This window comes from Colletotrichum higginsianum, chromosome 2 (genome assembly GCF_001672515.1).
Source record: "Colletotrichum higginsianum IMI 349063 chromosome 2, whole genome shotgun sequence".
NCBI lineage: Eukaryota > Fungi > Ascomycota > Sordariomycetes > Glomerellales > Glomerellaceae > Colletotrichum > Colletotrichum higginsianum.
In genome coordinates this window covers 3,307,343-3,328,074 of record NC_030955.1, presented here as the reverse complement: position 1 = coordinate 3,328,074, position 20,732 = coordinate 3,307,343, and the positions used below count along the sequence as shown (strand labels likewise).

General features: G+C 57.6%; 6 protein-coding genes across 6 annotated transcripts; 3 read left to right on the top strand and 3 right to left on the bottom strand.

Annotated features, from left to right (window-relative positions):
- Window positions 1-5,475: 5,475 nt before the first annotated feature.
- Window positions 5,476-6,457, bottom strand: CH63R_02719 (uncharacterized protein; the record flags this gene model as incomplete). Its single annotated transcript, XM_018297694.1, has 2 exons — window positions 5,476-5,799; window positions 5,987-6,457. The coding sequence occupies 2 exons, from the start codon at window positions 6,455-6,457 to the stop codon at window positions 5,476-5,478; spliced, it is 795 nt and encodes a 264-aa protein (XP_018162510.1).
- A 434-nt stretch (window positions 6,458-6,891) lies between these two features.
- On the bottom strand, window positions 6,892-7,938 carry CH63R_02718 (uncharacterized protein; the record flags this gene model as incomplete). The annotated part of the gene is made up of 1 exon (XM_018297693.1): window positions 6,892-7,938. The coding sequence occupies one exon, from the start codon at window positions 7,936-7,938 to the stop codon at window positions 6,892-6,894; it is 1,047 nt and encodes a 348-aa protein (XP_018162509.1).
- Window positions 7,939-9,163: 1,225 nt separating this feature from the next.
- On the top strand, window positions 9,164-10,336 carry CH63R_02717 (Biotin-requiring enzyme; the record flags this gene model as incomplete). The annotated part of the gene is made up of 1 exon (XM_018297692.1): window positions 9,164-10,336. One exon carries the CDS (start codon window positions 9,164-9,166, stop codon window positions 10,334-10,336), a length of 1,173 nt encoding a protein of 390 aa, XP_018162508.1.
- A 1,030-nt stretch (window positions 10,337-11,366) lies between these two features.
- CH63R_02716 (UMTA protein) lies at window positions 11,367-12,848 on the top strand (the record flags this gene model as incomplete). Its single annotated transcript, XM_018297691.1, has 6 exons — window positions 11,367-11,438; window positions 11,506-11,552; window positions 11,614-11,748; window positions 11,876-11,984; window positions 12,056-12,714; window positions 12,773-12,848. 6 exons carry the CDS (start codon window positions 11,367-11,369, stop codon window positions 12,846-12,848), a joined length of 1,098 nt encoding a protein of 365 aa, XP_018162507.1.
- Window positions 12,849-13,777: 929 nt separating this feature from the next.
- CH63R_02715 (CoA-transferase family III) lies at window positions 13,778-15,334 on the bottom strand (the record flags this gene model as incomplete). Its single annotated transcript, XM_018297690.1, has 2 exons — window positions 13,778-15,126; window positions 15,175-15,334. The coding sequence occupies 2 exons, from the start codon at window positions 15,332-15,334 to the stop codon at window positions 13,778-13,780; spliced, it is 1,509 nt and encodes a 502-aa protein (XP_018162506.1).
- Window positions 15,335-20,199: 4,865 nt separating this feature from the next.
- CH63R_02714 (Fungal specific transcription factor domain-containing protein) lies at window positions 20,200-20,567 on the top strand (the record flags this gene model as incomplete). Its single annotated transcript, XM_018297689.1, has 2 exons — window positions 20,200-20,349; window positions 20,481-20,567. The coding sequence occupies 2 exons, from the start codon at window positions 20,200-20,202 to the stop codon at window positions 20,565-20,567; spliced, it is 237 nt and encodes a 78-aa protein (XP_018162505.1).
- Window positions 20,568-20,732: the final 165 nt, after the last annotated feature.

The following is a 20,732-nucleotide window of genomic DNA, read 5'->3' as shown; positions in this document are numbered from 1 at the left end:
ACCCCAAGGCCTGATCATCATCTCCTGGCCGCCATACATCGGGGGCATTCTCTCTCCGCCCCTTGGTCACGCTTCACCTCGTTGTCCCATTCCTCCTCATCTGTCATCATCACCATCATCATCGTGCATTATTCCCCTCCGTCGCGGTTCATCGTTGTTGGTCTCCAGGGGCCAGGGTGCTGGCGCGCCGTTACATAACCACAACCGCTCGGCTTTCATCATTGTGGACTCTCGAGAGGCCCCATCGTCAAGGGGCCGCCTCACTTTGCGAATAGCTGCATGTTCGGAACCGCGACAGCCTTAACGAATCGAATTCGACACGGCGTCAGTTTGAGACCTCTAAGCCGGGACTATCGTAACGGTATCGGTCAGCCGGCGGAGTGGATGGCCGGCCATCTCGTGCGGGTGGTAGCGGCAATGCGAGTGCGTGCGTCTACCTGTCCTCCGAAGTAGACGCTACATGCTAAGTTCGGTCGCTGCTGCCCGGGTACGCCACACCACCAAGACTAATGTATCCGGCCAAACATGCACACACAATGAAGTGAACGGGTGGACTGGCGACGACTACTCATTCATCACCGACTTCCACTGTCCCGTCGCTCTGTCCTATACCCGGTGTCGATGTTGCGCTGCCCCTCTTCTAAAGACTTTGGATGCTACATCCCACCAAGCGTCGACGAACCTCTCACATTCTTGCAACAGCACCGACCTTACGCCTACATGTCGCCGGTGCTCCTCACCGCTTCTCTAAGGGTGGCCGGAGTGGTCGTCCAGATGCAGATTCAAACGCGAGGCAATCGACACAAGCGGCACCGACGAATTTGATTGCGACTCTATGTCTCGCGTGGTGGTTGTAATGCTGACCTCTGTTCCGGGTCAAAATTTTCCGTCACGACAGTCGCTTGGATAGGTTAGCATCGGCGCCGGCGAGAGCCCGAACAGTCAAGTCATACGTTCTGTGGGCGCGCCGCGCCGCGCCGCGACACTCTCATGGCGGGTTGGTTCACGGCTGTCCCCTTTCCCCATCACCACGCACGAGCGACGGCTCGCCTGGCGGTTCTGTCTCTTGACATTTGGTCGGAAGGGCCGAAATCGTCGAATTGCGAGTCAGGCACGTATTCTCTGGTGTCGCGGACGACTCTGCATTGACCCAGGCACGAGAGAAGCGATCATCAGGCACTTGATGCTCGTCTCAGGGATGGCTCTTGTTGGAGGTCGCTAGGAGGCGGTGTACAGTCGTCTTGGGCCTAAAGACTTGATGGAGGGTGTGCGGGTTGGCAGATGCCGTTTCCTCATTCGACGTCCGCCAACCCCATGGTTGCTCATATCAGTGAAACATGGGCCAGACCCGAACCAGGCCGCCTGCGCATCCGGTCTTCCAGGTCGCAACCTGACCTGCAGGCGCAGTAATCATTTGACCGTCAGGCATTTCTCTGCATTCTCACATTCGGGAGGGCCAGACCTCGATGGCGAACGCCGCCCGGGTGCAAAGGAACAAGAGGGATGGATGTTGTGCTATTGGACCAAACCGACAACAATGGGAGCTGACGGTCGACGACCGAATTCCCCGAGGCCTTGAACCAATCCCGGCGCCAAGGCCTACCAAGAGGGAGCGGCGCTGCTGCGCGCATGTGGCTCTCAATGGCTCAGTGCATAGAACGGCGCGCACACCAATGATATGCCGGACATGCAAGGCTGGATGTCTGGAGACCGGGAACCGCTGACTCGCCATCCAAGAGAGATCGGTCAGCTGTGCGATCCACGTTTGACCTTGAGTCGTTGTCGTCAAGGCTCATCGTTGGGCGGTGACTGCCGAACATGCGTCGATCTCGCCGGATGAGGACGACGAAGGAGAGGGGGGGGCTGCTCATGAGTGACCGAATTTCGCAACTTGCAACTTTGACGTGTCGACTTTCATGGGAATCCCAACGACATGTCATGTCACTGAGCTTAGCATACCACCCACGAACCAACACGCCGCCGCTGGAACGAACTTGGGCGGTAACGCACTACTACAACATACTATACACCGTTGACGCCCGCCAGCACTACTGCATCTCTGCCACCTCGCTACTTGCTAATGGCCGCTGCGGGAGCCACGGCTTTTTCTCTGCGTCGAGGCTGATGCTCGACAGAAGCGCGCCAAAAAGAATGGAACTGGACTGGATGGAGGATGACGCATGCATGACCATGGACTGTTGTCGGTGGTTGTTGGTCGTTGGCCGGCGCAAAGAAGATACAGCATCCGAAAGAGCTTCGTCTGGGCTACAGTCTACAGACATACGAACCTACGAACCCATACGGCACACCGCACTCCCCATGTCCATGCTCATGTTCCGCTCCGACAAAAGATGGCAAATCTGGACAGTGGCACTACTCGCGCAACAAGGTTTTGAATTGCGAATTCCAGGGAAGAAGACAAGGCTGCTTGAACCCTGAAGATCATCAAGAAATGCCGTCTACCGAATCCGCCGAGAGCTGGAACTTTGGCAAACAGGGGGCACATGATTCGAGGACGCAGCCGCTCTGGGATGCGAGGAATGCTCAAATGTTGGACATCTCGACATTGGCTCGACAGGGGGAAGGGTTTGGCTGGGTGATACGCCCTGTGAACACTCACCGCTCCGTCGCAAAATGCGTCTTTCCCCCCTCCCCCTCTCTTCCTGCAGGCTTGCACCCTTTTTGTTTCTTCTCTTTTTATCCTTCCCTTCCATGCAGGTAAGACTGTAAAGGGTGGACATCGCAGATGCAACCACTGGTTCTGGGTCAGGGTTGACGGGCCTCGTTCCACCCGCGAGCGAGTGACGCCATTCCTAAGTCGTCCTAGCCCCTTCAACCGTGGACCGGGCTGATGTGTCTCGCTGCTGTTAATCACGACGAGCCACAACCCGCAAAAAAAAAAAAAAAAAAAAAGGGAGGGGCATCTGGACCCTGGAGCTTCCCCTCGATCTCGTGGGGGATTGACGATGGCCGTGGGCTGCGGCGACCTAAACGCCATTCCCGCACCACCCAATTTGTCGGTTGTTGTGTCTGCCACACAATACCTACACTTCACTACTCGAGGACACCATTGCTTGCTGTCTACGCTACAAACAGACGCGTTGAAGCGTCTTCGGTGTCAGTTTCTCTGGCATATTCCGTCCATTTCGAAGCCTGAAGGCACTCACTGGGCTTTCTCTCTCTCCCCTTCTCTCTTTGGTCTTGCGGATACGGCACATCTCCTATCTTCTCCTTTACCCTAAAGGAAGCTCATCTACGAAGACGTTTCTCGTTAGACATCACCGAGTATACCCTGCTTAGCCTTTCCTTTGCCTGGGCAGTTCACTCTGTTGCCTTGGAGGAGGAGAGGATGCCATCTCTGCCACTGCCGATACCGAAGGCTTACCAAATCCAATGCTCGCGATGCCACCGGTCCAAGTTGCTCATCATCCAATCAAGTAAGTTCGCTGCGCCAAAAGCTGCCGCCAATGATCGGATGGCCGCCCCCTACACACTGCTTGACTCTGCATCACATACTTTTAGAACTGTTGCCGGGCCCTGGACCCTGCCTTGCGCTACAAGTACAGGATTCGCCAATCTCCGCTTTCGCACGTCAACAAAACCTAGTTGGCCCATCAGAACCATCATGAGCTGGTGATCCGACACTTAATGACGGCGGCTTCATGCCGTAATGGGGGCCCTTCGAGAGGCTTCGCCCACCATGGTCTCATGTTTGACACATTATACACGCTCAATCGCACGACTGACTGACTGGCTGACTGCACTGGGCGTCCTTGGGAGGGGAACGAACGAAGCCTCGCTCATCGTACATGCATTCTCGCGCGCGCAATATCCCACACCGCAAATGCAAATCGCATCTCTGTGTTGGTGTATATGACTTGGCCTGACCTCGGCCGACTGTGGTGCAACCCGAACCTGCACGATACGTATACTACACTCCCCTACGGAGGAACAATGTGGGAATACAATGGATTGGACTGGACTAACCTCGTGTGATCTCTCCATATTCTTCTTCCACTTAGTTTCTCTCTCTCTCTCTCTCTCTCTCTCTCTCTCTCTCTCTCTCTCTCTCTCTCTCTCTCTCTCTCTCTCTCTCATATCTTTCCGTCACTCTGCATCAAAGAACCACCTTTGGTGCCAGCGCCCGGGACCGCTATCTCGGAGGGTGGAGAATGCGATCGAGGGACTTCCGCGACCGTTCTGAGCACAGCACCGAGCAGTGGTGTGCATTGGGCAGGCAACAAGGGACCCGCCCTGCGATACCTACCGATCCCACTTCGATTTCGGCGGGGCACTTCCATCGGGCAAAGCTCGTCGTCGGTCAACAACCCTGACCATGGGACGAGAGTCGACCGAGCGATGATGACGGCATCGTTTTGAAGATGGGAACTCGTCCAACGACCAGGGTTGACCGACGATGCGGGGTGGAACAAGACTCCTCCTGAACGACGTTTCTCTTCCATCGTCCGTCCAGGTTTTGCCCAAGGATTCATCACCAAGACCCAATTCCGCGCGCCTGGGGAGAGGGGCCGCCGCTTCACTCTTCACCGTCACACCGCTCAGCAAGCGCCGCTCGGGGCAGTCTGTTTCCCCGTCTTTGCTTCTCACTCGCTCTCTGTCCATCCTCAAACCAAGTTCTTGCGCCTGCTCCAAATTTTTTTAAAAAAAAATTGGGAATGGCCTCACCTGAAGAGTCGGGGACCCCGCCCTGGATCTCTTTGCCCCTCGCCCTCCCACTCGTCTCAAAAGCGAGGAGATCGACGCGATCCTGCGTCTGAGACGACGGGATGAACGCCACTTTCTGAATCAACGCTGCGCCAGAGACTAGGAATCGTGCATTTCTTCAGATTGACCAACCTCCTCCCTCCCCGCCGTTTGCCTTCCCTCCGTCCTTGCGCCCCCTGGATTTGGAAAATGTTTGTTGATCAGCCGTTAAAGGATTCCAACGTGGCCTTCTGGCAGGCAGGGATAGCCTCGCCGCCTGGCCCCCGCGCTCCGTAAACTCTGAGGCTGACTGACCGCCATATACTGAGTAGATCCCCAGCTACCGGTTTCCCCCCTCTGTTCCCCCCCCCCCCCAATCCAGGGAACGACCACCTGTGTTAGTATTCCGCCTACCAAGTGGGACTTCTGCGCGCGGCGGCCAACTCACTTAGCCAACTTCTTTTTTCTTTTTTTTTGGGACATTCAATTTTTCCCTCTCTGCCTCTGGCTTCCCTGCTCGTACTCCAACCACCAACGACATTGACAACGACAACACAGCCTACCCACCTAGGCATCCGCACTAACCGACACTGTCGCCTGTAGTTCATCATCGATCCGTTCGGTGCTGGCTCGATTTGCACCCGCTGGAGCAACTTGCGTCCGAGATCGCCAGCCACTGCTTCGTCCACGTATTGAATGGACTGGTCTGTTATTGTCTTTCCTTCTCAGCCTCCCCTTCCCACAATTCATGTCTTTAGGACCCACGGGATATCAAGGATAGTACTTCTCGCTGTATGGGTGTCCCCTCCACTGCTTCTGGTGAGGCTGGGTCGGAGTCGACTCCGCGCGCAAGATGTCAAGTGTACTTCCACCCTTCTCGCCCCCTTCGACGCACGCCATTGTAGGCAGACAAGGACAAGGCGAGACGTCGCCGTAGGCTGCTAAACATAGCATTGTCGGTCTACTAGTGTGACCGACGACCAAAGGGGAGAGGGGCACGCAGAGAGCCGATCGAAAGCAGCCGATGAGGGGCATCATGTCGATCTGCGCCTCCCGTGAGTCGCCAGCTGGCTCCTTTGGCTCCCAATGTCGTGACTGTCGAGGGCCGTATCCGTATCATGGAACGAAGCTGCTCATCCTGTTACGGCTATACAGGGTATGCTACTCACCAGGGAGCGGTCTGTCCCAGAATACAAGTCCCCCTTTTCCACGATGCGTGGGTGGATGGGTACGCCTCGCTGGCCAAGGAAGCCATTCGCTCTAGTTGTGCTTTCTTCGTTACCTCTGTAGCCTTGGCGTGGGACTCGAATTGCGAGCGCGAGCGAAGAGGGGTGACTGTTTGTACATGGCTCTGACGACAGTCAACCAGGCCCAGGCTCACCAGGGCGCTGATGGATTGCGGAGGATCGACGATGCCGCCGGTGACGGGCTTTGCATATGTAGCTCGATGCTGTCTATGGAAAGGGAGCGGGGTTCGCTGTCGATTGGGTCCTGCGCCCCTACGGTTGTAGAGTCTCGGTGCCGTGGGCGTGTCGTGAGCTGTTTCCGGGATAGGGGCGAGACCTCTCGCAGGTTTGGATGCTGCGCTTTCTGACGCGTAAGTCTTTTGTTGGGCCGGCTGAGCTGGCTTCACTCCGTTATGACGAGTGATCGCGGCCGCAGTGGTTGGCCTGGTCTGGAGGGCATTCTCTGCCTTCCCACTTTTCTCATGAGCACAGGATACTCGATATCTTTTGTGACCTTGACCCAGCATCTTGCTGACTGTGCTTCCGCTTGCGAGACTGCGCAAGGTGCCGGCCTAGGCTGTGCTCACAAGTAGTTACGCCAATCGATACGAGTATACCCGGATTCAATAGAAGCATTTCATGGCTTGTTTAAACTAGAAAAGACCATCGGGTTTGTCCCTTTAACCAAGTATCATTGGTCCTCACGGTGTCGCGAACTCGATCTAGCACTATGCATTTGTACCCCCTGTGGGCAAGTATAAGCTTCCTCCGGCGTGGACGTCTCGTTCTAACGTTTTGGTATTTTGGTAATAGGGTGGTTTTTTTTTTTTGGTTGATTTTGTGGTACATGAAGTTTTGTCAGATTGACGTCTATGATCATGGTACAGTAATATTACATTTACGCTCAAAACACGGGCGCTGAGCCCTGTTGCCACAACCGCCATCGTGCCCAAAGGGAACATCAGGTCCCAATCTTGACCAGCCGGTCAATCGCACGCCCGTCGTCCAGCGCCCACCCGGATGCGACATCCAGCTTGAGCTTGTGGCCGCCGGCCTCCATCTTCATGAACCCTTCCTTGGTGATGGCCCGCCGGACGCCGTACCACGCGGCCTTGAAGCCCTTGCCCGCGTGGCGGAAGGGCACCGTCATGAGGTGGTTCTTGTCATACTCCCACTCGGCCTGCGCCTGGGCCTTCTTCTGCCGCGATGCGGCGCGCTCCTGCGCTGGCGACAGGTACGGCGTCCGCGTCGCCGTCGCCGCCGCCTGCGCGACGACGATGCGCCCGGGCATCGAGACCTGCTCGGGCGGGACGACGAGCACCTTGGCGCGGCCCGGGAGCATACGCTTGCAGGTGATCTCAAGATGGACCGGCGTCGTCTTGGGGTTCAGCGCAGCGCCGAAGGGCACGCCGCGAGTGGAGGGCGTGAGGAGGGCGGTGGGCACGGCGCGGACGAGGCGGATAATGTTGTGGGTGTTGTAGAAGAAGTAGGAGCCGAAGCCGGCCATGGCGACGCAGATGACGGCGAAGGCGTGCGGGACCCAGGCGGCAATGTCCTCGGGCGGGTTGAGGAGCATGGTGTAGTAGTTGATGCCGGCGTAGGAGTAGAACATGAGCATGGCAGACCACGCCGAGAGCTTCATCCAAAAGTGCGAGACGGCCTCGTAGAGCACCGTCGGCTGGCTGCGCTGCGCGAGCTGCTTGATCAAGGCATAGCCGGAGCCGCTAGAAGGTGTAGCGGGCGAGGAGGGGGCACGGGGTGTCGTCGGGCCGGGGGCGGTCGGCTTCGCGGTCGGGGGTTTCGTGGCGGCTGCATTGCGAGATAAGCTCTTCGCTATGCGCGAAGATGCGGAGGGCTTCGAGGGAGGTTTCGCGGCGTGCCGCAAGGGGCCGAGGGAGCTGAAGAGGCGTTGGGAAAAGGGTTCGAGGGGCTGCGGTGTCGCGAGAAGGGGGCCTCTTGAGGCCAGGAGGGACAGGCGGAGGCCGAGACCTCTCGAGAAGGAGGCCATGGCTGTGTGGGTATCGCAGACCGAAGACCTCAGGGATGTGGTTGACCGCAATGCGCGAAGAACGGAATACGAAGTGCAAGAATAGAAAAGTGAAAAGAGAAGAAAAAAACGAGGTGCGCTGTGCTGTTTGTGGTTCAATTGGCCAGCGAAAGTCACGCACGTCAGACCACGCGAAGAAAGAGCAGCAACTTTGGGCAGTTGAAGGAAGCTATCCAAAAAGTTTCAGTGGAGCCACCGACAGCAACCCCCCGACCAGCGCCGCCGCCGCCGGGGGTCGGGGAGCGGGTCTCCACCGCCCGAGATGCGACGTCCAATCTACAGCAGGGATTTTCACTCGGAGCGCGGCGCAACGATATAGCGCCAGACCTTAAAACCGCGCAAAGCAGGTACGTACCGACCGAGGAGCGCCTTTCGATCTTAGGGGCTATCACAAAAAGCCAATGAGCCTACCTATCACACTAAAAAGAGCGGGGCCGATGAGCCAACAAAATCGGTGTCTTTTTTTGATCCGTGCAGCAGCGAATAGTCGGCGATAAGCCACTGTCCAACACAGAATGTACCTGCCACCCTGCCAGCACGCGCCAACGGTCCGGTCCCCCCCAACAAGGCGTATTGTACCAGGAGCTCACCCCAAAGCTCGACAATTTTGCCCCCCCCCCCCCCTGCTGGGTCCCGCGAAAAAGATTCCCGGGCGCGAGCAAGGCCAATTCGATCCTCCGCCGACCACGCCCGAAACCTCAACCCACCTCTACCTCTACGCTCCCTTTTTCCTCCGAACCTTTTCGACAGGGTACCACGGAATCCGACCTCGCCCTCCTCGCCTCACCCTCCCGACGAACAAGTCAATTGAGGTTTGATACTCTCTCTTCCTCCCTCTCCGGGTCGACGGTTCCGCGAAACAAGAAACGAAAAGAAAGAGAAAAAAACAAAAAGAGATGGCTTCCCTTGCGACGGCGGCCCGCCTCTCTGCGAGAGTTGTTGGCCGGAGAATACCCGCAGAGTCCACAGCTCGAGGTCCGTAGATACTACCCCGAACGAACGTGTAGGCTTCCGCAAAAGAAATGAAGCTCGCCGTTCCCTCCCTGCTGTCCGTGGTTATGCGGCACAAGAAAAAGAAGAAGATGAAGAGGAATAGGAATGAAAAGAAACATGGCGGCTGACCACATCGACGGCAACTACAGGCTTCCGGACCTCAGCACGATGCCTCGCCGCGCAGAACTTCTCCATGCCCGCCCTCTCTCCGACCATGACGGAGGGCAACATCGCCAGCTGGAAGGTCAAGGAGGGCGAGGCCTTCTCTGCCGGCGACGTGCTCCTCGAGATCGAGACCGATAAGGCCACAATGGACGTCGAGGCCCAGGACGATGGCGTCATGTTCAAGATCACCACCTCCGACGGCGCCAAGGGCGTCCAGGTCGGCACCCGCATCGCCGTTATCGCCGAGCCCGGCGATGACCTCTCCTCCCTCGAGGTCCCCGCCGATGAGCGGGCTTCCGCCTCGGCCTCCAAGCCTGCCGCCGACAATGAAGCCCCCAAGAGCGACACCGCCGAACGCCGCGAGGCACCCCAGGGCGAGAGCCGCGCCCCCAAGACATCGGGCGGCAAGGCCCGCGAGCAGAGATACCCCCTCCTCCCCTCGGTCCAGTCTCTCGTCAACGCCCACGGCCTCGACAAGGACGCCGTCAGCAGGATCGAGCCCACAGGCCCCAACGGCCGCCTACTCAAGGGCGACGTCCTTGCCTACCTGGGCACCATCAACGCCGAGACCCCGAGCAAGATCATGGACCGCGCCGTCAAGATGTCCAAGCTCGACCTCAGCAACATCAAGATCGCGCCCAAGAAGGAGGCCGCACCTCAGAAGGCCGCCGAGAAGAAGGTCGCCGAGGCCCCCGCCCCCGTGGACTCCCAGGTCGCCCTCCCCGTCTCCCTGTCCAAGGTCCTCGAGGCCCAGAAGCGCATCCAGTCGACCCTCGGCGTCTTCATGCCCATCTCCACCTTCGTCGCCCGCGCCGCCGAGGTCGCCAACGACGACCTGCCGCCCTCGGTCCGCAAGCCCACCGCCGACGAGCTCTTCAACCAGGTCCTCGGCCTCGACAAGCTCTCGCCCCGCGGCTCCCGGGGCTACTACCTGCCCCAGGTCTCCGCTCTCCCCGAGCCCTCTCTCCTGGCGGCCCGCCCTGCCAGGCGGTCGTCTTCCGACATCATCGACCTCCTCGCCGCGCCCGCCAAGAAGGCCGCCGCGCCAAAGGCCGCTGCCGCTCGCCAAACCCCCAGCATTTCGTCTGGAACCAACCTATTCAGCGTGACGGTGCCCCAGGGCGACGAGAAGCGCGCCAAGGTGTTCCTGGAGAGGGTCAAGTTGATCTTGGAGGAGGAACCCGGCAGGCTTGTTCTGTGAAGGGGGTGAGGTAACATGCGAGAGAGAACGAGAGAGAGAGAGAGGTGGGCAAGGGAGAGCCAGTAATAGGGGGGAGGGTTGACGATCTAGAGGCGATGAATGATGAGAGAAGCTCGCTTCTCTTCCGCACGGGAAATGTACTTGTAGTATGTCGTGGGCGGATACAATAGAAGTCATATACGCACCCAAATCCTCTTTTTGTTCTTCCCGAGTTGCAAAGCCTCGGAAACCGACACACCCACGATGGTTTCCCGCTAGTTCCTGCCCTTGGCGAACAGAGGAAGCCTCCTCCCACCTGCCCGTTCTCACCATATGTGCAACGATCCCTGCTAAATCCAGCGATGTTAGTTACCCTGCACTATATCACCGGGACGGGGAGACAGCCACACAGCTGCAGGACGAAGACGCTACCATTGAACAGCAATCGCAACCTCCTTGAACTCATTGTTTCCGACTTCGATAGGTTATCTCCCGCTGATTGGCCTGGGAAACGATGGGGGAACAGTCACTTCTTCACCTCCCCAGTTGCAGCCTCTCTAGATAAACACATGGAAGACTTTTTATGAGACGGAGGTGGCGCGTGAAGCCGAGCTCCACCAGTGGGAGGATGAAGACAAATTGAATGCGTCCAGTTCTGCTCCCTCGGGCTTTTGGTTGCCGTTGTATCCACTAGCGAACGATTGTGGTGCCGTCGGCTGGGCTGTTCGACGCCGCCCGACTCCAAGGCCTTCCGGAACGAGCCTAGAATATGCCTCGTACATTTTGGAGAAGCAGCTGTTTTCACTTGTCTGGCTGCAAAGCCAGGGTCTAGCTTCGACCCTTGGCGGCCCGAGTCCGGCGTGCGGGACACGACTTGCGGTGGAATGCCGAGACGTTGGGCCAACAACAAAAAGGAATTCAAAAGAGGGGGGGGATCCGCGTCTGGCCTCTTTATTTGACTCCTCGATCACTGAGAGGTTCTTCCCATCGGAATCCAAATCAGTCCGACATCACTCAGGGGCCGACGCCATCTGGCTGAATTCCGATCGACATGGTTGCAACCAAAGAGGCGGCAGTATCGCCCAACCCTCTCCCGGCCAACGGCCAGGAAACCATCACCGCGGTACGTCCCACCTCCCAACTTCTATGTAAGGAGTCTAGGGATGGCATGCTGACGCGTATACCGGAAGGATCCCATAGTCGAAGATGACAACGCAACGGAGGCGGATCTCGCAAGGTAAGAGGCCTCTCTGGCCCGGCGAACGAGAACGAACAAGGACTAAAGACACTGGCGGCAGCATCCACACGTCCTCGAGCGTCTCGTTGAGTGAAAGCATCACCGAGTATCGGCGGATCCATGGTCGCACTTATACCCAGAAGACCGACTACTGGGGCCCGAATGACGAGAGGCAGAACCAAGGCCTGGACCTGGCGTGCGTACACCGGTTGAACCCCCTCGCGGCCAAACCCAGAGAAGCTGACATCCGGTCCGGCCCGAAGCCACTACTGGGAGACCTTGCTTCTGGGCGACAAGCTGTTTCTGGCACCCATTGGTGACAGTCCCAAGGTCGGTATAAACTCGACAGGATTGCCCCTCGACGGAGCATCACATCTCACACGTTGTACAGGAAGTACTCGATGTTGGTACTGGCACGGGGATTTGGGCCATGTGAGTCAAACATCTCCGGCCAATCAAGCCCTGGCGGCGAGGCGGGTCGGGGGCGTGGACAAACTTGAGAGGCTGACCACGAGGCACGCAGCGACTTTGCTGATGGATTCCCTTCCGCGGAGGTCACGGGGGTCGACATCTCGCCCATCCAGCCCGGATGGGTCCCACCCAACTGCAAGTTTCACATTGACGACATCGAGAAGCCCTGGACGTGGCCGGCCGAGCACTTTGACTTCGTGCACGTCAAGCACCTCGAGGGCAGCGTTGCGGACTGGCCGAGGCTGTACGGGCGGGCCTTCACCCACCTCAAGCCGGGCGGCTACATCGAGCTGAGGGAGGTCGACATCGAGGGCCGCTCCCAGACCCTGGGCGAGCTGGGCGACGGCCACATCTACAAGAGATGGGCCAAGGTGATGCTCGAGGCCATGGGGAGGCTCGGCAAGACCGGGACCCAGGCCCGGGACCACGGCATCGCCAGAAACCTCGCGTCGGCCGGGTTCGTCGACATCGTGGAGAAGAAGTGGTCCGCGCCCATCGGGCGCTGGCCAAGAGATCCCGTCCTCAAGGAGATCGGCGCCTGCCACCTCCAGTTCCTCGACGAGTCGCTGGAAGGGTTCGGGACGTTCCTGCTCAAGGAGGTGATGCGGTGGGGGGATCCCGAGATCCTCGCGTTCATGGGCGAGATGCGCAAGGCCCTCAAGGACCCGAGGCTCCAGTCGTACCTGACGCTGTGAGTTGCACGTCCTCGCGTCCGTTGGAGTGTCCCGCGCTAACTAAACATGTTCCAGGCATCTGGTCTACGCTCGCAAGCCGGAGCGGTCTGAGGAGACACAGGAGAAGGCAGTCACGGCAGCTGTGGCCTGAGAGCGCCGCGACTTGATGGTTTGGAGGGCCTCTTCAGTCTGGGTATGGCGGCACGTGTTGACTGACCATTTAAACATTTTCCGGCATTTGGTGATTCCATCGCGGAAATGCATGACGGCGCGAAGATGTCTTGTCGCGTGCGAAAAGACTGGTTGTGTTAACGGTGGCATCAGTCCAATGGTCTATTGGAATCATAGAGTAGTGTGGTTTAAATCAATGAAGCTCACTCACCAAAGTGTACCTCCGATCAGATGGTATCGATTGGTTGTCTCCCAATGAGTGCGTTCTTGGGCGAACCCCGGCAATCTCCAGAGCGGGCACAACCACCTTCTATTTAGTCCAGACTGTGTTCCACTGCGCCGGACTCGGATCATGGCGTCCACTTCTTCCTAGCAAACCACCTACCTAACGGTACGTCGTTGACCATACTACGTAACTCTCAAGGTACACTTGCCGGGTAAAGAAAGCGTGTGTATGAGCCCACCACCCGTCAGTGTCATCAAAGGCGACTGCTTCGTCAGTGCACGGCCGCTCTCGGGATATGCAAATGACCTTTTTGTGGTGGCGTGTCAGGTGTTTATTTCAGTAGAGGGCCACATTCGTTTTGTCAAACCACAAGATTTTCCCCTTTCATAGTCTTACGGAATGCCTTCGTACTGGCGCACCTTTCGCAGTGTCTTCGCAGAACCACGCAAGTGACGCTATAAAGGTCTACCAGAGAAATGATCCCATGCATGCTGACGATGAGCTACATGTTCCGAGCTCCGACTGCGCGGCCTTGCTTATATCATGGCCGTTCGGGGAGAGAGCCCCTCATGCAACTGGTATCATGATGTCTCTGTGTCGTTGTCTATGTGTCTTCCTTTACGCACCCCTAAATGCTGCTTTTTGGTATCAACCAGGCCGTATCATCATTACTCATCGAGAAGTCACCATGCCCTGACAATTTCATCTTGTACCTCCCAATCCTCCCACGAAGGCGCATCGGCCCCGTTAGGCCTCGAAGCCCGGCTGTGCCCGACCTGCAGCCCCTCAACCCTCACGGCCTCCCTCGGCCACCTCACCTCCGCACCAAACCCCTGGCTCCACGCGGTGTGCATCAGATCCTCCGAGAAAAGGCCTGGATGGAGACGCTTCACACTGCGCAGGGCCCGCTTGCTGACCTCGTCCACGGAGTCGTGGTGCTTGAGGTCGAAGAAGGCCGGGTCGTGCGTCTTGCGCAGGCGGGCCTGGACCTCGGGCGAATACGCGCCCAACGACAGGAGGAAGATGTCGTACTGGCACAGGCTGGTCCGGCAGGCCCACGAGCCACCCTCCGTCGCGCGCCTGTACAAGCCCGCCATTGCGGCAACGGCGCCCAGGGCGCCGGTGCCATAGTCGGACATGGGAAAGGGGGGCACAACGGGCGCGTCTAGACCCATGAAGTGACCCTGTTCCCAAGCGACGCCGGTGACGCAGTCCGCGATTTGCTGCCATCCCGGGCGCCCCGCCCACTCCGCCTCCGCCACGCCCAACTCCGATCCGCCGAAGCAGTCTTCTGCGACGTACACGAAGCCCTTGCCGCGTTTTGCGGCAATGGCGGCCAGTTTTTCGGGCCCGTAGCCCAGACGGTCCACAACGCCTGGTCGGTAGCCGTCCAGGATGACGTCCGCGCTGGCGAGGAGCGAGTCGAATGTGGCGCGGTCTTTCGGGTCTTTCAGGTGTAGGGAAGTGGTATGCTTCCCGGTGTTGACATCTACCTGGAAAAAGGGGACGTCTGGAAGTTGTGATGAGGTCACCTTGAGGACCGAAGCGCCGTGGGCCGCCAAAGAACGGCCGATGGTTGGGCCAGCTATGACACGACAGAGTTCCAGTACCCTAATTCCGCTGAGGCACTGCTCGGCCCGCGAAGTGCTGTGCTGGGACTCGAAGGGGGCTGGTGGCGTGGTGGACTCGATCGACTTGACGGTCAGGGGTGGAAGTTGCTCGAGCGCTTTGCCGTGCGGCGTGTCTAGAAACTGTTCCTTCTTGAGCACTGGAACCCCGGCCTGGCCTTCTTTGCGGTTCATGTCGTCCAGTTCTTGCCCAGTGAAGCGTTTCATCGCGGCCTCGATGATCTTGATACACTCGTCGTAGCCCTGAAGCTCTGGGTTGAAAGCGGGCAGGCCGATCATGTTCAGGGCCTTGGAAGCCTCGAGTGACCCGTGGAGGTGGTAGTATTCGCCGGCATTCTTGGTTTCGTACAGGTTCGCCGAGAGACGCCTGTAGAGGATGGACTGCGCTTGGTTCAAGTCGGTATCTGCAACGTGTAAGCCAGGGGCCGGTGGCCGAGTCGCGTCTCACGCACCTGGAATTTTGGATTTCACATTGGGGTGGGCCTTATCCATGCCGTCGACTGTCGTGAGATAGGCCGATATCAAGAAGCACGCTGTACGTGCCATGTCGACCTCGATCTCTCTACGGGCTTGATACCCGTGCCGAAGATCTGCAATGGCGGCGGCGGCCATGCCCTCGAGGGCTTTGATGGAGGCTGTCGCCTCCTGTTCCTTGAGAGGACATGGGATGAAAGCGGTATCGCCTAGTGGCGCGGTAAAAGCGACATTTTGCAGATGGTGGAGGAATTCAGGAGGGAGTTGTCGTTGACATGCAGCGACGAGGGCAGCCAGAGCATTTTCAGACCCTTCCTTAACGGAATAGCTTGGCGCCGCCCTTTGTTGAGAACCAGGTCTCTTAGGGACCATCTTCGAGGGAAAGGGGTGTTGTGGTGGTTCCAAGTCGTGATAAGTCAGGGAGGACGGAGGCTTGGGAAGTTTCTGGCAGCCACGTTCCGTCCATGGCTAAAGTATATGTATCATGGGGCACCATAGAACGAGTCTGGGTAAGTAACCGGCCGGCTGGGGGTATGTTGATCTCTCCACCAAGGCAGCAGGACTAGTATTAAGGGATGTGGAGCTAGACCGAGCAGCTCCATCGAACTAGGGAGCATCGGGAGCGGGAAGCGGAAGGTTTAGTGAAAGGGACGGGCGAACTGTCGGCTACGTTTGGATCGGATGTGCTTTCTGGGTTGACAGTATCCGTGCCAGGATGACCTCGCAGGAGATCCGGAGGTTGCCCGGACCGTGAGTGGTTACGAACAGGAACAGGGTCGCAGCAGGAAACTTGGCGAAGAAGAAAGGCGCACAGCGGGAGGAGAACATGGAAGATGGGGATCTGAATGCGAGATATGGCGACGGGAGTGATCTGGGCAGAACGGCGGCCGTCGAAAGCGGTTGCGGTAGCCAAACTTGGCGATTCTTACCACGACGAGCTTAGTGAGCCCGATAAGAAGACGAGCGACCGACTCTTTGGATCAGGTACATGGTAGTAGAGCATCGTGCCGTACAGTAGCTTAATGAGGTGCGAGGGGACAAATGACATGTAGTCGACCGGACCCGCTTCAGCCGTAGTAGACAAAACAGGAGACGCTTCGACACAGCTGGGTGTATCTGTACACGTTGAAGAAAGAGGGGTTTGGGGGACCAGGGACACGGAACCTGCAGGTCAGGTCAGGTCAGGGGTTAGGCGCGGAACAGAGGTCAAGGGGTCGTCCCGGAGCCGAACAAAGGCTTACCTTGGCCAGCTCGACCAAGGATACTCCGAAACCACAAAGACCATGCCACAAGCCCATGGTCATTTCGAGGCGACTTTGCCATTTTGCTATCCTTGAGCGGATGGCGAAAATTCATCCGCCGATGGGTACGCGGATCATGAACACCTTACCGACTGTGGTTGGATGTTATATGCCGAGAAGGGCAAAAAAAAGAGAGAGGAAGAAAGCGAGAGAGTAGCTTTTTGACTATGCTGGATTCGAACATAGAGCGCCGAAAGCGGCAGTTGACCGACAGCGACAACAGTCTGCGGGTGCAACATCCGATTCCGATGTCAATTGTTTGCGGTAAGCATATGTCCCGCCCAAGCGGGTGGAAAGTGATAGCAAGAGGCCCATGTGCCGTGTTCTAATAGGTGAATATGCCCCCCCCTCTTCTTCCTCTTCTTCTCGGAAGGTCAAACTTGGATCGGATTCGGGCCAATCCCCATGCTTGTTGCGAGTGCACATTGTACAGGGGCATGCTGCAGGGGACAGCTGATAGTGACAGAAGACACTAAACACAGTGATGGAAGGATGCACTGCGTGATATATTGGAGTACAACGCGATATGTTGAAGCAAGGTAAGTAAATTTCGAGGGCTGAGAGGAGAGCTAGTGATAAGGCGGGTACGAGCAAAGAAGAAGAGAAAGAAAAAAAAAACCCCCAACGATGCGTCGTCTCCCGCTTCCCTTCCCGCACATGTGACCCCTGTCTGTTGGGCTGCGATTCATGTTTGGGTTCTTCTGCCGGTGCGCTATCCGATGAAGAAACAGCTGTGGGTTCCGACGGATGACGCTGGTGGAAAGGAAAAATGCCGTGTTCAGGTAGGTATTCATCAGTATTTGCATTGCATCTACTCTCTGTTGTGGAGGGGGGGGGAAAAGACGGAAACAACACCCTGGACATCGTTTTTTGAGCCATGCCATGGCCAATCGCGACTGCATCGGGACCGGGGTAGGTACATGGCGTTGCTGCAACTCTTCGGAGCCCGGTCTTGGCCCCGATTCTCCGATGCAGGATCTTCCGATCCGGCTTTGCTTCCGGAGAAGAAGCGCCGGTCCCATCGGGGGAGGGGAGGGGCAGGCACGGTTGAATCCCGACGCTGCCAAACCTGTGACGGCGCGGACAACGAACACACAGGAAGAACAATGGCCTTGCGGCGCATCTGTTTTCATCGCGACCACAAAAATGAACCCGGACCTGTCAGCTGTACCGCAGTAAGTTCGTCGTATCGCAGGCCTTTCGTCGCATGCTAGGCAATCAACTGCTGCAATCGAAGACCGCAGCATGAGGTGATCATGGTGCACGGGGTAGGTCTCAACCATGCGTGTGTGCAAAAAGATCAATAGCCCTCGGATGAAGCGCGCAAGGGTAACTCCTCCCTGGTGCCACACAGACACCTCACCGCCATTAGTCCAGCAGAGCTCTTGTTTGGGTAGGCAGCTGTTGCAGAGGACCGCGGCAACTAACCATCATGAAGCTGTGTAGTCGTGAACTCGAATTGTCCCCCCTCTCCTTTAACTAGCCCACCCGCAAGCCACGGCGCTGCCGCTAGCGTTGCCAGAGAAAAAGCAAGAGTCCCCGAGACACCACCCATTTGACGTTTGGCGGCGTGTATAGCCCTGTCTGTCCTGCTGCCCCCCCCTGCGTGCGTGGCGGCCACGCTTCGGCCAGCCTGTTTGGCTGGACTGGGCTGGAATAGGTGCTGGGCCCTCTTAGCGGGGGGAGAGGTGAGAACACCAGGCGGGCGAGGCTCGGTCTGGCCATCCAAAGCTTGGCTATTGATCCAAAATGTTTATTTCTCATCAGGGCGGCGGCGACAGTCGGTACATAACTTCTTTGTCGAGGCGCGGACCTCGATTGGAATGTTCCCGACAGTACGGCACGGAAGAAATGGTTCTCGATCTGGTGTCCGGATGGTCCGATGGCATCGATTCCTCTGGCCCGCGAGGATCTCACTAGCATGTGTTCCAGTGAGTTTGGACCGGCCGTTTTGCATCCAACGCAGCCTGTACATTGTGATTTGGCAATGAGGCCGACGAGATGTGCTCTGTTCTGCCAATTCCTAGCTACCTACCTACCTCAGGTTCCTAGGTACCTATATGTATGCTCTCTGAGGACGAAATTGTTCAATCGAGAAGGTGTAGCTGAGTCCCGCAACTGCAAGCAGACAAGGCAGAAAAGGACCACCCCGTAGGCGGCTTCCTTCACAACCGCCTTCCAGACCGACTGACGCGAGCAGGCGTATCATGTCGGTCTCGATTTTGGCGCGTCAAAAATGGGTTGGATCTGGGCCCGGGCCTGTGTCTGATCTGTCCCCCGCTGGAACGGACATCAGGGCCTCGCCTTGCCTCACCTCGCACATCTGGTCTTCAGAAGATTCGGGAGCGGGAAGCAAGGTGAGTCAATCGCGCTTCGCCCGCACCCCTTGACTCTAGTCGGCCACCTCCCCTCTTGAATTCCCCCAACCCACTGAATGAATGAATGGGTGAATGCATATGTGGTTTGTGGTTTGCCCATTAATCTCGAGTACCTATGGAGTGCACGTACACCTACCATACCCACCCCTTGTCCTCCAGTCTACTTACCGGCTGGGTAGGTACGTACGTACAGTACCTAAGCTCTAATCCCTTGCCCATCTCCTCCACCTCCCATCCCCTGTCTGCATCCTTGACCCTCTTGGCCCCCCCCCGCTCCGCATCGCATCTTGTTGCGGTTGCGCGACTCAAGCTCGCCTCGAAGCTCGCTCCACGACCCTGCTTCGCTGAGGAGGGCTCTCCTCTTCCTCCCCCCCCGTTCCCCCAGTTCCCGACTCACCCTTTTCCTTTTGCCTGACCCTGACTCCTGTTAGGTGTGACAGGCGCGTGCTTGTCCAGTTGCAACTTGCGAGTCTCTTTTTCCAACCTCTTCTGCCTGGCCCGGCCGCATATCCCATATCCGATCAAAGTCTCGCTGTTCCCCCCTCCCTCTTCCGGCCAGGCTCTTCCCTATCCTTTCCTCCATTCGTATCCTCGCAACATCTCTACAGTCTACTTGCACCCGCTGCCGTGACGGCAGTCTTCCCCCCCTCTCTCCCCCCTCCCCTATCTTCCGTCCTATCCCATCTCTTTTTGCTCGCCCGCAGTAGCAAACCAACGCAACGCGGGATAGCACAAACCTGGATCTTTTGCTCCCCACGTCACATCTCATTCTCGCGTGCGTACCTTGGTCGCTCTTTCAAAGCCATTCCCCCCTTACCCGATCCGAAGCTCAAACTTCCCCACTTGCGGTCATCCCCGTCACCCATCGTCGCCAGGTCACCACAAGCTTGCATTGACCCGTCGTCGGAACATGTCAGGAAAGCTTGCGTAGAGAATCGACCCCTACTAGTTTTTCCCGTCTGAATCAGATCACGGAACGCTCTCTGCGACTGCGGCTGCGGCATCCGTCCTCTCGTCTCCTAACCGCAACCCTCGCTCATCGCCTACTGTAGCCGAGAGGAAAGCATGCGCACCTGTCTGTAGGTACGGATACATGGTGCTTGCTATCCGCCTCTCTGCTTCCACCCTCCGGCATTGTGCAGTCACCCGTGAACCCTCGGCGCCGCTTCCGTCCTTCTCCGCCCTCTTTCGCCACTTCGACATACCTGCCCTTGCGGCTGCCGCTGCTCCAAACCCAACTCCACCTCGTCGCCTCATCGGATAGCGGGCATTTCCAAGGTTCTATGGACTATCCGTATCGGCCCATGCACCATCGCCCTCGACAATGACCCGACCCAAGGTCCCAGAGGACAAACGTCAACGGACTGCCCAGGCCTGTGACACCTGTAAGCGCCGGAAGCAGAAGGTAAGCCCTCACTTCTCCCATCTACCATCTACCTACCTACATTTCTACCATTCTATTACCACTGGAATTGTTTGAATTATATCTCTCTCATTACCTAATTGTCGTTGCATCGGCACATCTGTTCTGGCTTTAGGCTCATGGACCGTTATGTCCATCAGCTCGCTCGCTGCCCGCCGCTCTCTCACGCTCGTCTTCGCTAGTTGCCTGGAAAGCAGAACGCAAGTGCATTTCAGCAGCTACCGATCACCATCCTGTTTCCCGGCCTGTCTGCTAAGTGGCGTCTATAAGTGGCATCCATGACATTACTCTCCAGCTCACGATAGCGTGGGCACAGCATTGGACGTTAATCCGATAACACTGTGCCTACTCCTCAGATTCTCCTCCTGCCTCGATCGTCAGCGTTACGCTGTCAACTGGGTTGGCCCATCCAAGTGGGTGGCACGTATCCAGGT